At 39.4% G+C, this 15,088-nt stretch overlaps 1 protein-coding gene across 1 annotated transcript in view; it reads left to right on the forward strand.

The window, feature by feature from the left end:
* CSTA (cystatin A) overlaps positions 1 to 8,238 on the forward strand; it is a 16,091-nt gene extending 7,853 nt beyond the window's left edge. Inside the window, exons 2-3 of the mRNA XM_023214633.1 lie at positions 4,056 to 4,157; positions 8,007 to 8,238. Coding sequence (XP_023070401.1) covers positions 4,056 to 4,157; positions 8,007 to 8,135 — 231 coding nt within the window. The 3' untranslated portion in view covers positions 8,136 to 8,238. The remainder of the gene's footprint in view (positions 1 to 4,055; positions 4,158 to 8,006) is intronic.
* The last annotated feature ends 6,850 nt before the right edge of the window (positions 8,239 to 15,088 follow it).

Genomic DNA, 15,088 nt, shown 5'->3' on the forward strand with positions numbered 1-15,088 from the left:
AAAGGAAAGGAAAGGAAAGGAAAGGAAAGGAAAGGAAAGGAAAGGAAGAAAGGAAGAAAGGAAGAAAGAAAAAACAAGAGAGAGAAAGAAAGAGAAAGAGAGAAAGAGATTGAGTGAGGAAGGAAGGAAGCAGGGGAGGAAGGAATAAAGGAAAGAAGGAAGGGAGGGATGGAGGGAGGAAGGAAGGAAGGAAAAGAAAGGAAAGAGAAATGAAAGAGAAAGAAAGAAAGAAAAGAAAAGAAAAGAAAGACTGGCTAGCTTAGGATATGTGCTTAAAAAAAAACATGACTGAAAAGCAGAAGAAACACAGATCAGATATATAAGTTATCAGGCAAGGACTTTAAAATAACTATGATTAATAATTTTTCAACTTTAAGCAGTCATGCTCAACTCATAGCCTCAGATTCCTCATTTATAAAATGAGGTTTAAATGAATACTTTGGGGATTAGTGTAGAGATTAGCCCTTTCAAACTCAGCTCCTAATTTGACTGGTGTCCAATGCTAGCCACCCCTCCTTTGGAATCTCGAAAGGCTTTGGAAAGGGACCCTAAGACGGTAACCTATTTCCTTACTCTGCTTCTCTGTGCACCTTTCTCCGCTCTCTTGCCCCTAGCTCTTCCCAATTCTGGTTTGTTCTCACTGTTTGTCTTCTCCCTTTCTCCACTTCGAAATTTCATTTCCATCTCAACAGAGCAGTCGCATTTTTCCCGTCTATTCTCAAGGTTACAGGAGGACTGAGTGGTGGTGCGTGGAGTGTTTGGCCTTTCAGCAGTGGTCTGAGAGCTCACAGCTTGCATATGTCTACATTTTGGAAACAGTTCTGGTACTCAAACTGAGCCATCAGTAGTAAGGGATTCAAAACATCTGCCCAGGGAGGATTGTTTGAGTCCAGGAGGTTGAGACTGTGGTGAACTATGATCACGCCACTGCACTCCAGCCTGGGTGAGGGGGAGATCCTGTCTCTTAAATTAAAAAACAAAAAACAAAAAACTGCCCACTGATGGGAAAGACTGCCTCCAGAAAATTCTAGATGCATTGGAGACCTGATTGAAGTTGTATGGACATGAAATGCTTTCATGAAAGGCATAAAGGCAAGTTCTCAATAAACAAGGTATATTCAATACAGAGTTATATCCTTTTTCCTCCAAAGGATAGAAAAGAATTGAGGTTGAAGGACAAACCCACAGATATAAAGACAACAGGAGATAGGCAAGTACCACCTCAGAAACAGCAATAAAATTTTGGAAGTCGGAAAACAGATGAACAATGGAAAATGCTGAGCAGTCTAAACAGAAGCTAAGCCCACGGAGGGGAAAGTCTAAGCCAGAAGCAAGCAGATTCACCTGCAGAACATCACAAAGGCGCAGGCATGAACAACACCAAAAACTCGTAGCCAGGAGTAAGGCCTGGGACCAAAAGCAAGAGGACTGATCTGTATGAGGGACAGTGAGACCTCCCCGAGTTCCTTCTCCCTCACTGTCCTCCACCCTGGCAGAAGACAAGCTTTACACTTAGCAGGAACTGAGTCAAGAGCTCATAGTAGACTCTTGCATATCAGGCCCAGCTGAGAGTGGGAATGAAGTACTGTACAGAAAGCTGATGGGTTCAGTAAAAATTTACATATTAAATTTGGGACTCTGTCTCCCTTCTCATGCTTGGTTTGGGAATGCTGACATTTAAACCCAACCCATACCCCTCCATGGTAGACAGAATGATGGCCCTCCAAAGATGTCCATGTCCTAATCCCTGGAAGCTGTGACTAGGTTCCTTTACACAGCAAAAGAGACTTTGCACGTGTGATTAAATTAAGGCTCTTGAGATGGAGAGGTTATCCTGGATTATCCAGGTAAGCCCATGCAACCACAGGGTCTTTATTAGAATCATACCCAAATACTGCACTCTAGTTAGTATATTGTTTTCCACAGGGACATAGGTCAGCAATTCTGAAATTATTTTATGTATACGCTAGAACTGAACAAACAGGCAAATACATTGCAAATAAGAAGAACCAGGATTCTTCCTCAGCGTTTGAGAAAGGAGTTCTAATAAGGAAAGGGGAGAAGCTAAAGGAGTCCTGTGGTATTTGATTTTTTTTACTTTTATTTTATTTATTTATTTATATTTATTTATTTATGTTTGAGGCGGAGTTTCACTCTTGTTGCCCAGGCAGGAGTGCAATGGTATGATCTCACCTCACTGCAACCTCCACCTCCCAGGTTCAAGCGACTCTCCTGCTTCAGCCTCCTGAGTAGCTGGAATTACAGACACCCAACACTGCACCCGGCTCATTTTCGTATTCTTAGTAGAGATGGGGTTTTATCATGTTGGTCAGGCTGGTCTCAAACTCCTGACCTCAAGTGATCCACCCGCCTCGGCCTCCCAAAGAGCTGGGATTACAGGCATGAGCCACCACGCCCAGCCATGGTATTTGATTTTAATCAGAGGAAAAAATATATATATATGTGTGTGTGTGTGTATATATACACACACACACACACCCATACACACACACCCCCATACACACACATATATAATGACACACACATAAATGTGTGTATATGCACACACATATACAAATGAGTAAAGATGTGTGCACATGTGTGTGAGTACACATACTATTTTGTAGCCCTTTCCACTGAGTAGGCCTAGAAGCAATGACATCTAGTAACAAGAGACACAGCATCCAAATCTTGGGTCTTAAATACCATTCTCCAATGAAAGGAGTGGGGACTCCTTGGAGAAATAGTTGATTCCAGTGAGGAGGCAAGGAAACTTCAAGATAAACCTGGAACATCTGACTCTACTTCCGTAAAGTCAGAAAGTTAGGAAGTGCTTATAAAATGATGGAGGCGTGTTGAAAGGACACAGGCATCAAGTGAAGGAGCTCCCAACGGCCAAATCTAGGACATTTGAGTAACAAAATAAAGAGTAATGAATTATAATCCACAGAGTAAAATAAATATCCATGAGTCATATTAATGTAAAATAAGTAATTGACTACATGAAGAGGAGAGAACAGCTCTTCCTTACGGTAGCATTGCAAATAATAAATGTACAAGAAATTATTTTTTAAATTGCCATTTGGCCAACACCACAATTAATCATTGTTGTAGGCAAGAACCATCAATGGATGCTAAAATTCATGAACGAAAGTACAGCGAGAAACAAGACTCCTCACAAGACACTTACTAATTACAAAGGGGAAAAAAATGGTATCTTTACAGTGGAGAAACCTGGCAGACATCCTAAATGATCAAAATTAACATCACCAGTAATGAAATGTAGCTCCTGATAGGATGCACTTAAGCACAACATCACTTTTGTGCTATCCTTACAAATATGTATAATACTAACATAAGAGGAGATCACACAAACCTAAATTGAGGGACATTCTACCATTTAACAGGCCAGTATTCTTCAAAAACATCAAGGTTGTGAACAACAAAGGAATGAACCCAGATTGTATGAGACTGAGTAGAAATGACAACTACATGCAATGTAGGATCCTGCATGAGATCCTGGAGCAGAAAAGAGACATTTTCAGGATAACTGGCAAAATTCTGATAAGGTTTAGAGACTACTTAATAGTGATATACCATGTTAATTTCCTGATTTTGGTGATCATACTATGTTATGTAAAATGGCAAAATTAGGGGAACTGTAAATGATATAAGAGAATTCACTATACTAATTTTACAACTTTTAAGACTGAAATTATTTTAAAATAATGTTTTAATCAAGTAGTAATTATTGCTCTACTGATTTTTGTTAATCAAAGATATGTATAACTCTAAGAGTTTAACAGTCAAAATGCTCCTATATTGCATTACCACACTGAGGTTATGTGAATTCAGCCTAAAGCAACAAAATTTGATGTTTTAACCTATGTAATTGTATTAAAATAAGACTTTTCTATTGAAATAATAAAAATAGCTCATAGATTTCATTACCATCTTTGAAGACTTTTAGGAGGATGAGGTTCCCAGATGTGTACGTCACATAGATGGAGTCTAATATAGCTTTGATTATTTGTTTCCTCTTTTCTTTTCTTTAGGTTAAACCACAGCTTGAAGAAAAAACAAATCAGAGTTACGAAAAATTGGAAGCTGTGGAGTATAAAACTCAAGTCGTTGCTGGAATAAATTACTACATTAAGGTTAGAGTTCAGTACCTACTTTAGCGCCAAAAGATCTATTTCTCATTTTATGTAAAATGTTCCCTGATTTCCCTACCATATAATTCCTTCCTTACAATTGTCCTAAATTAAGATGCCCAGCATGATTCCTTCCAAGTGGTAGACTCTCAAATTTGGTAAATGATGTGATACCATTTTTTTTCTTGTGAATTCAGAAAGCTTTATTACATTGATTCTTGATTTCTGGAAATTGTATAGAAAAAGATTTCATAACAGTTCAGGGCATGCTGGATTTGTGGTTGTACTGCTTCTTAGGTAAGGAGGGAGGATCACGTCTCATCTGCCTGAAGGCGTGGGGCTGGACCACATGGTATCTTGAAGCCGATTCCACCTCAAAGCTGTATGATTCTATGTCTAAATTAAATAAATTAAAGTAACGACTCAAATCATTAGCTGGGAAAATAATTTAAACCTTTTTTGTCCTTTAAATAAGCATTTTGATTAATATAATGTAAATATTATTTTGTAATTCAAATTAGTAGATTTAACTTATGGCACTCTAGGTATAGTTTAAAGCAGTGGAGTAGTTAAAACAGTTTAAAAGTTAATTTTATAGCTCTGTCAGAAAATTACACGATGCATTGATCCAGTTCTAATTGAAGTTATCAAGATGAAACCAATTGAACAAGTCAACCATGAATATTTAAGAGCCATTTTTGTCCTTATGTATTAAGAAGATGATAATTCTGATTTTAAAAATGAAAACCATTATTAAAGTATATTTACTTAATCTTTACTTAACTATTCGACCAGGGCACAGTGTGGCTTATTTCTCTTTAACAAACAATTCAATTAAAATATAAACATTTTAAAAGATGTTTTCAGCAAAAAATAAACATAAGTAAGTGGAGCTAGTCAGCTTAGCATAAGAAAGTTTCAGTACTGAGCTATGTACATGGATCAGCCCTGTTCTGCCAAATGTGAGCTCCTAGTAAAGACCAGGTCCCAGGGAGACACATGTCACAGAGGACCCTGCTGTATCCTCAGAAAACAATGGCACCATTTCCTCCATTTTCAGTCTGATTTCTTCATGGCTGGAAAAGAACGTTTTCCAGTTAAAAATGATTATGTGCAAAGATAGGAAACATTCCATCAACATTAGAATATTTATTTTAATAATTTATGATTAATTCAAATGCATACATTTCACATATTACCAGCTCACGTCTCTTCAACAGTTCATCAGATAATTATCTGGAAAATTTCTGCCTGAAAATTTCTTCTCTTGACCACCCTTTTGCCCTCTCTTAATCAGTCTCCTCTTTCTTTCTCTCTCTCTCTCTCTCTCTCTCTCTCTCTCTGTCTCTTTCTCTCTCTGTCTCTCTCATCTTTTCTTCCTTCTGCTATCAAATTTTTCCTACTGGATCTCAGCCACTGATCCCAGTTCCCTTTTACTTCCTGGTAGTCTGGCTGTCGATCCCTTTGCTCTGAGCCTCTCTAGATTTAAGGTCTTGCCAGTGACGAGACCTTCTCTATGTATTTCAAGTACCTACCAAGAGGCAGGTGGTAGAACGGAAGGACTACAGGCTTAGGTGTCAGTGTCCCGGGTTTGAACCCTTGAAGCTCCTCCTCCTCTCTGAGCCTTCATTCCCTTATCTGCACAATGAGGGTAATAATCTACTTCACAGGGTGTTGTGAGGAATAAATAAGCTGGAAATTTATTGAGCACTTACAATTCACCATGCACTATTCTAAGAACAGGGCTTGTATTATCTCATTTAATCCTCACAACAAATCTGTGAGATAAGTACAATCACTTCTCTTGGGTTACCAATGAAAAAATTGAGCTCCAGGGTGGTGAAGAGACTAAAAAAGTCATACAACTGTAAGATCTGAGTCAGGATTTGAGCCCAGATAGACTGAGCTTAACTCCTGGCTGTGCTGCCTCTAATACAAAGCACAAAATAAGAGCTTTTAAAAGGTTACACTGGCCTGGTGTGGTGGTTCACGCCTGTAATCCCAACACTTTGGGAGACCAAGGCGGGGGTATAGCTTGAAGCCAGGAGTTTTAGATCAGCCTGGGCAACACAGCAAGACCTTGTCTCTACAAAGAAAATGTTTTAATTACCTAGGCATGGTGATGCACACCAGTAGTCCTAGCTACTTGGGAAGATGAGGTAGAAGGATCACTTGAGCTGAGGAGTTTGAGGTTGCAGTGAGCTGAGATCGCACCACCGCACTGCAGCCTACGCAACAGAGCGAGGCCTCATTCCCCCATCAGTACCCTCCAAAGAGGTTACATTGTAGAGTGAAAAGAATGTAGATGCTAGAGCCTAACAAATCTGGGTTTGAATATTGGCTGTGCCACTTATTAGCTGAGAGATTTATGGAAAATCACTTAATCTCTCTTACTCTGCTTCCACATCTGTAAAATTTCATTGCTCCACCTTTCTTCAGGCCTATAATATAAGTTAATATAATCATTTATATAAAATGTTCATCACAGTGTCTGGCTAACAGTAAACATTTGATATATGGCATTTGTTAAAATTAGGATAAGAAGTGACATCAGAAGTACAATAAATATTTTTATAAGACAAAGCATTTATTGTCTCAAGCAAGAACCAAAGTAAAAATTCTTACCATAATTTTCCAGGTCTCAGATTCATGTCCAAACTGCTGCTTCAACCTTCATACCAACGACTTCCTAGCAAAACCCCTTAGCTTTTTTTTTTTTTCTTTTTTGAGACAGAGTTTCACTCTGTCGCTCAGGCTGGAGTGCAGTGGCACAATCTCGGCTCTCTGCAACCTCCATCTCCCAGATTCAAGCGATTCTCCTGCTTCAGCCTCCCAGGTAGCTGGGATTACAGGTGTGCACCACCATGCCCAGCTAATTTTGTATTTTTAGTAGAGACCAGGTTTCACCATGTTGGTCAGGTTTGTCTCAAACTCCTGACCTCAGGTGATCCACCTGCCTCGGCCTCCCAAAGTGCTGGGATTATAGGCGTGAGCCACAGTGCCCGATCCCTTCCCTCTAGAAGGGAGGGTGTCCGCCCCCTGGGCTCTGCTCAATCTTACCAGTGGGCGTTTATAAAGTAGGTGCTGATATAGGTATACAAACCCTGCATCCCGAATTTTCTAGGGCAATTCTGATTTTCTTTTCCCTTATCAGACTGTATGGCAAATAAAGTGTCCCAAGTTGGGAGTCAGAAAACAGCATCACCAAAAATATAGGCTGTCACTGGTTTTCTTGCTCCATGCATCTTTGAAAATAAAATGCTGTCCTTTGTGCCCAGATTATACTAAAAAAAATAACAAAGTAAGCCTAGGACCTATGCCTCTTGCCATGCCATTAGTCTACAATTTTTTTTTTTTTTTTTTTTTTTTTTAGGCAGAGTCTTGCTTTATCACTCAGGCTGGAGTGCAGCAGTGCGATCTCGGCTCACTGCAACCTTCTCCTCCTGGGTTCAAGTGATTCTCCTGCCTCAGTCTCCCGAGTAGCTGGGATTACAGGCATGCACCACCATGCCTGGCTAATTTTTTGTATTTTTAGTAGAGACAGGGTTTCACCATGCTGGCCAGGCTGGTCTCGAACTCCTGACCTCATGATCCACCTGCCTCAGCCTCCCAAAGTACTAGGATTACAGGTGGGAGCCATGGCGCCCAGCCTACGCTACTCTTTCTCTCCTAAAATAAGGTGGTGGATTTATGAATACAAAGAGTCTAAGAATGGGTGGACTAGGTCTAGCAATGCTATTCCTCAGCAGTTTTTTGGACAGAAGTCTTTATAGACCTGTAGGTCTCTCACTTGATGTAGACCCATTTGAATAAATCTCCTTTTGCTTTCTCTTTTTTTTTAATACTTTTCAGGTACGAGCAGGTGATAATCATTATATGCACTTGAAAGTATTCAAAAGTCTTCCCGGACAAAATGAGGACTTGGTACTTACTGGATACCAGGCTGACAAAAACAAGGACGATGAGCTGACGGGCTTTTAGCAGCATGTTCCCAAAGTGTTCTGATTCCTTCCACTGGCTACTGAGTCATGATCCTTGCTGATAAATAAAACCATCAATAAAGAAGCATTCTTTTCCAAAGAAATTATTTCTTCAATTATTTCTCATTTATTGTATTAAGTAGAAATTACCTTTTCTTTCTCAAAATCAGTGCTATTGCTTTAGAGTATAAATTCCATATAAATTGATGGCAATTGGAAATCTTATAAAAACTAGTCAAGCCTAATGCAACTGGCTAAAGGATAGTACCACACTCACCCCCACCACAGGCAGGCCGGATCACGGACTATCAGTTCGTCAGCCTCCTTGTTCCCTGTGGCTGCTGATAACCCAACATTCCATCTCTACCCTCATATTTTAAAATTAAATCAAGTATTTTACAAAAGGATGTGTATGTGTATGTGTGTGTGTGTGTATTTTTTTTTTTTTTTTTTTTTTGAGATGGAGTCTTGTTCTATCACCCAGGCTGGAGTGCAATGACTCAATCTTGGCTCACTGCAACTTCCGCCTCCTGGGTTCAAGCGATTCTCCTGTCTCAGCCTCCCAAGTGGCTGGGATTACAGGCGCCCACCACCGCACCTGGCTAATTTTTGTATTTTTAGTAGAGACAGGGTTTTGCCATGTTGGCCAGGCTGGTTTCGAACTCCTGACCCTAGGTGATCTGCCCACCTCAGCCTCCCAAAGTGCTGGGATTACAGGCGTGAGCCACCATGCCTGGCCTATATTTTTATTCTGAAACAAACTTAAACATAGAGAAAAGTTGCAAAAAAAAAAAACCAAAAAAACAACTTTTTTTTCCTGGACATTTGAGACTTAAGTTACTTACCATGATGCCCCATCACCAACAAATACTTCAGTGTGCATTTCCTACAAACAAGGATATTCTCCTGCAAAACTGAAATACAACCATCAAAATCAGGAAATTGGCAGGTCATAGTGGCTCATGCCTGTAATCCCAGCACTTTGGTAGGCCAAGGCAGCAGGATTGCTTGAGGACAGGAATTCAAGACAAACCTGGGCAACATAGTGAGACCATGCCTCTACAAAAAAAAAAAAAAAAAAAATTAAAATTTAAGCGGGGCATGGTGTATACACCTGTAGTACTAGCTACTTGGGAGGCTGAAGTGGGGGGATGGCTTGAACCCAGGAACTCGAGGCTACAGTGAGCTATACTCATGCTACTGCACTCCAGCCTGGGTGACAGAGAGAAGACCACGTCTCAAAAAAAATAAAAATTAAAAATAATAGGAAATTAACACTGATACACTGGTAGCATCTAATCCCCAGACACCATTCAAATTACCCCAATTGTCCCAATAATGTCATTTATGACAAAAAGATCCAAGCCAGGTGAGGTGGCAAGCACCTGTAGTCCTAGCTACTCAGGTGGCAGAGGCAGGAGGATCTCTAGAGGCCAGAAGTTCAAGGCCATGGTGTGCAATGATCATGCCCGTGAATAGCTACTGCTGGGCAACATAGCAAGACACCATCTCAAAAAACAGATCCAATCCAAAATCACATGCTCCATTTAATTGCCATTTTCCTCTTGTTTAATACCTTTATTGAGACATAAATTGAAACATGCAACTTACTCATTTAAACTGTACAGGTGAATGGTTTTATACCACATTCACAAATGTATGCAAACCTCACACAATTTTAGAAGATTTTCATCACCTCAAAAAGAAGTCTCATACCTGTTAGCTATCACTTCCCCAGCCTCCTCCACACATACTTTAACCCCTAAGCAACAACTAATTTACTTTCTGTCTAGATTTGCCTGGTCTGGACATTGATATATGTGGAATTATATAATATGTGGTCTTTTGTAACTGGCTTCCTTCACTTAGCATAGTTTTCAAAATTCATCAATGTTGTAGCATGTGTCAGTATTTTATTTCTTTTTATGCACAAATATTTCATTTTATCAATATATCACACTTTGTTAACTAATCAGTTGATAGATATTTAAGTTGCTTTCACCTTTTGACTATCAGGAACACTGCTACTATAAATATTTGTATACAAGGTTTTGTGTGCATATATGTTTTCATTTCTCTTGGATATATACCTAGGAGTAGAATTGCTGGTTCATATGGTAACTAACTCTATGTTTAATTGTTTGAGAAACTTACAGACTGTTTTCTGAAGAGGCCACAGCATTTTACATTCCCACCAACAGTGGATGAGAGTTCCATTTTCTCCATATCCTCACCCACATTTGTTATTATCTGAGTTTTTTTAAGGTTAGCCATCCTGGTGGATGTGAAATAATAGCTCATTGTGGTTTTGATTTGTATTTCCCTGATGACTAATGCTGTTGAACATCTTTTCATGAGATGATTGGCCATTTGTATTAGGTTGGTGCAAAAGTTAGTGTAGTTTTTGTCATTTACAAATAACAACAAAAACTAAAATTACCTGTCTTAGTCCATTTTCTGTTGCTTATAATAGAATATCTGAAACTGGTAAATTACAAAGAAAATGAATTTATTTAGTACAGTTACGGAGGCTGAGAAGTCCAAAGTTCAGGGCCAGGCACAGTGGCACATGTCTGTAATTCCAGCTACTTGGGAAGCTGAGGCAGGAGAATCACTTGAACCCGGGAGGCAGAGGTTGCGGTGAGCCGAGATCGTGCCATTGCACTCCAGCCTGGGCAACAAGTATGAAACCCTACCTCAAAAAAAAAAGAAGTGCAAAGTTGAGGGACCACATCTGGTGAGTGCCTCCTTGCAGTTGGCGACTCTCTGCAGAGTCCTGTCCTGAGGCAGCACATAGCATCATCACATGGTGAGGGGGCTGAGCGTGATAGATCAGGTCTCTCTTCCTCTTCTTACAAAGCCACCCGCCCCACTCCCATGATAACCCATTAATCCATTAACCCTTGAATGGATTAAGCCATTCATGAGGGCAGAGTCCTTATTACTCAATCATCTTTTAAGGGCCCCACCTCTCAATAGTACCACATTGGGGATTAAGCTTCAACATCAGTTTTGAAGGAGTCAAATATTCAAACCACAGCATATATTCTGAATACAGGCCCCTTATCTGATATATGATTTACAAATATTTTCTTCTCATTTTGTGGTTATCTTTTCAATCTCTTTATGTCATTCTCTGAAGCACAAAAGTTTTTAATTTTAATGAAGTCCAAATTATCTGTTTATCCTTTTGCTACTCATGCTCTTGGTTTCATAATTAAGGATCCTTTGCCAAATCCAAACTCATAATGATTTACTCCTCTGTTTCCTTCTAAGTGTTATGTAGCTTTAGCTCTTACATTTAGGTCTTTTATCCCTTTTGAGTTAATTTTTGTATATGGTGTGAGGTAAGGGTCCAACTTCATTCTTTTGCATGTGGCTATGTAGTTAGCACCACTGGTTGAAAAGATTTCTTTACCCCATCGAAGGATCTTGGCATCCTTGTTGAAAATCAGTTGATCACAGGCACATGAGTTCATTTATCGACTCTCAATTCTATTCCATTAGTCTATGTATCTATCCTTTTACCAGTACTACACTTTTTTGATTACTGTTGCCTTGTAATAAGTTTTACAACTGTGAAGTGTGAGTCCTCCAACTTTGTTCTTCCTTTTCAAGAGTTTTTTGGCTCTTCTGAATTCTTTGAACTTCCACATGAATTTTAGAATCAGCTTATAAATTTCTACAAAGAAGTCAGCTAGGATTTTCATAGAGATTATGTTGAATCTGTAGATAAGTTTGGGGAATACTGCCATCTTAACACTATTAAGCCTCTGATTCATGAACATAAGAAGTTCTCCCAATTATTTCGAACTGTATTTTTTCAACAATTTTTTTTAGTTTTCGGAGCATACATTTTGTACTTTTTTTGTTAAATTCATTCCCAAATACTTTGTTCTTATTGATGCTATTATAAATGAGTTTTTTTGGCTTATGTATTGCAAGTTTATAGAAATACAATTGATTTTTGTATATTTTTTTAACCTTGATGAATTTGTGTATTGGTGGATTCTTTAAAATCTTCTATATACAAGATCATATCATTGCAAATATAGGCAGTTTTATATCCCCCTTTCTAACCTGGATAATTTTTCTTTCTTGCCTAATTGCACTGGTGAGAAACTTCAATATAAAATTGAATAGAAGGATGAGAGCAGGCATCCTTGTCTTGTTCCTGATCTTAGGGGGAAAACATACAATTTTTTTATCCTTTAGTATAAAGTTAGCTGTGGAGTTTTCATAGATGCCTTTTATTAAGTTAAGAAAGTTTACTTCAAGGCTGGGCATTGTGGCTCACATCGGTAACCCTAGCACTTTGGGAGGCCGAGGCGGGTAGATAACTTGAGCTCAGGAGTTAGAGACCAGCCTGGGTAACATGGTGAAATCATGTCTCTACAAAAAATACAAAAATTATCTGGGTGTGGTAATGCACACCTGTAGTCCCAGCTACTTGGGGAGCTGAGGCCAGAGAATCACTTGAACCCAGAGGTTGAGGCTGCAGTGAGCCAAGATTATGTCCACTGCACTCCAGTGACAAAGTGAGACCCTGTTTCAAAAAAAGAAAAAAAAGAAAGTTTCCTTCTAGCTCATTTTTATTATGAAACAACATTGGATTTTATTAAATGCTCTTTCTGCATCTATTGAAACAGTGATGTGGTTTTGTTTTTTATTCTATTGATACAGTATATTATATTGATTTTTTGATATGAAACCAACTTTGCATTTCTAGAATAAATCCCTTACGGTCATGGTATATAATTATTTTTAGATGTGCTACATTCAGTTTGCTAGAATTTTGTTGAGGATTTTTGCATTTATATTCGTAAGAGATATTGGTCTACAGTTTTCTTGTTGTTGTTGTTGAGACAGAGTTTTGCTCTGTCACCCAGGCTGGAGTGCAGTGGCACAATATTGGCTCACTGCAACCTCTGCCTCTCAGGTTCAAGCGATTCTCCTGCCTTAGCCTCCTGAGTAGTTGGGAGTTGGGACTACAGGCATGCACCACCACACCCGGCTAATTTTTGTATTTTAGTAGAGACAGTGTTTCACCATCTTGAGCCTGGTCTTGAACTCCTGACTTCAGGTGATCCACCCTCCTCGGTTTCCCAAAGCATTGGGATTGCCACCATGTCCGGCCTGTCTATAGTTTTCTTGTAACACCTTTGTCTGGTTTTGGTAGAATTTGTGAACTGTTATTAATTCTTCTTTAAATGTTTTTTTTTTTTTTTTTTTTTTTTTTTTTTTAAGAAATGGTCTCACTCTGTTGCCCAGGCTGGAGTGCAGTGCCCAATCTCAGCTCACTGAAACCTCCGTCTCCTGGGTTCAAGTGATTTTCCTGCCTCAACCTCTCAAGTAGCTGGGATTACAGGCACCCACTACCACCCTGGGCTAACTTTTATATTTTTTTAGTAGAGACAGGGTTTTACCATGTTGGCCAGTCTGGTCTCAAACTCCTGACCTCAAGTGATCCACCCGCCTTGGCCCCCCAAAATGCTGGTATTACCGGTGTGAGCCACTGTGCCCAGCCTTCTTTAAACCTTTAGTACAATTCAGCAGTAAAGCCATCTGGGCCTGGGCTCTTCTCTGTGGGAAGTTTTTAAAATTACTAATTCAATATCCAAACTTATTATAGGTCTATTTAGGTTGACTGTTTCTTCTTGAGTCAGTTTTGGGAGTATGTGTTATTCTAGGAATTCGTTCATTTTATCTATGTTATCCATTATTGGCATACAATTGTTCATAGTATTCCTTTAAAAACCTTCATTTCTGTAAGGTCAGTATTAATGGCCCTTTCATTTCTGATTCTAGTAATTTGAGTATTCTCTCTTTTTGCTGTTGTCTACCTGTAGGTTTGTCAACTTTGTTTATCTTTTCAAAAAAACAACTTTTGTTTCAATGATTCAATGTAGTGTTTTTCTATTCTCTATTTTATTTATTTCTACTCTAATCTTTATTATTTCTTTCCCTCTGCTTGCCTTGGGTTGACTTTGATCTTCTATTTGCTGTGTCTTAAGGTAAAAGTTTAGGTTATTGATTTGATATTATCTTTTTTGGCATAGTGTTGACAGCTATAAATTTCCCTCTAAGCATTGCTTTAGCTGCATTCCATAAGTTTTGGTATGTTGTTTATTTTCATTCATGTCAAAGTATTTTCTAACTTTCCTTTTGATTTTTCCTTGATTTCTTCTTTGACCCATTGATTATTTAGGAGTATGTTGTTTAATTTCTATGTATTTGTAAAGTCTTCCATCCTTGCTCCTGTCTCCCATCCTTGTGACTCCCACCTCCACCCTCCTCACCCCATCATCTGCCCTCCAATGCTCAGTCTTTTACATCCTGTCCTAGACCACTGCCACTATCCCTTTACCTAAGTACCTGCCCTCTCCACGCCAGCTATGCTCCACCATGGCGGGTGGGCACCTACCCATGGAGAAGCCAACTCCAACATCTAGTTTCGGACCATCCAAAACCAATATCTGCTGTTCTTGGCCCTACTTAATGGATTTGGGGCTGAATTGTTAAGGAAGGAGAGAGGAAGAGGGAGTGGAGAGGAGAGTAAAGGAAAAGGAGAGAATGAGAGAGGCAAAGTGAAGAGAAAACTTGTTTTAAACGTGCTCGGGTTGGACCGGGCACAGTGGCTCACCCCTGTAATCCCAGGACTTTGGGAGGCTTAGGTGGGTGGATCACGAGGTCAAGAAATAGAGACCATCATGGCCAACATGGCGAAACTCTGTCTCTATTAAAAATACAAAAGTTAACTGGGCATTGTAGCATATGCCTGTAGTCCCAGCTACTGGGGAGGCTGAGGCAGGAGAATCATTTGAACCTGGGAGGCGGAGATTGCAGTGAGCCAAGATCGCGTCACTGCACTCCAGTCTGGCTACAGAGCGAGAATCCATCTCCAAAAAAAAAAAAAAAAAAACTGCTCAAGTCGAGTGTGGTGGCATGCACCTG

Source organism: Piliocolobus tephrosceles, chromosome 2, assembly GCF_002776525.5.
Source record: "Piliocolobus tephrosceles isolate RC106 chromosome 2, ASM277652v3, whole genome shotgun sequence".
Classification (NCBI taxonomy): domain Eukaryota; kingdom Metazoa; phylum Chordata; class Mammalia; order Primates; family Cercopithecidae; genus Piliocolobus; species Piliocolobus tephrosceles.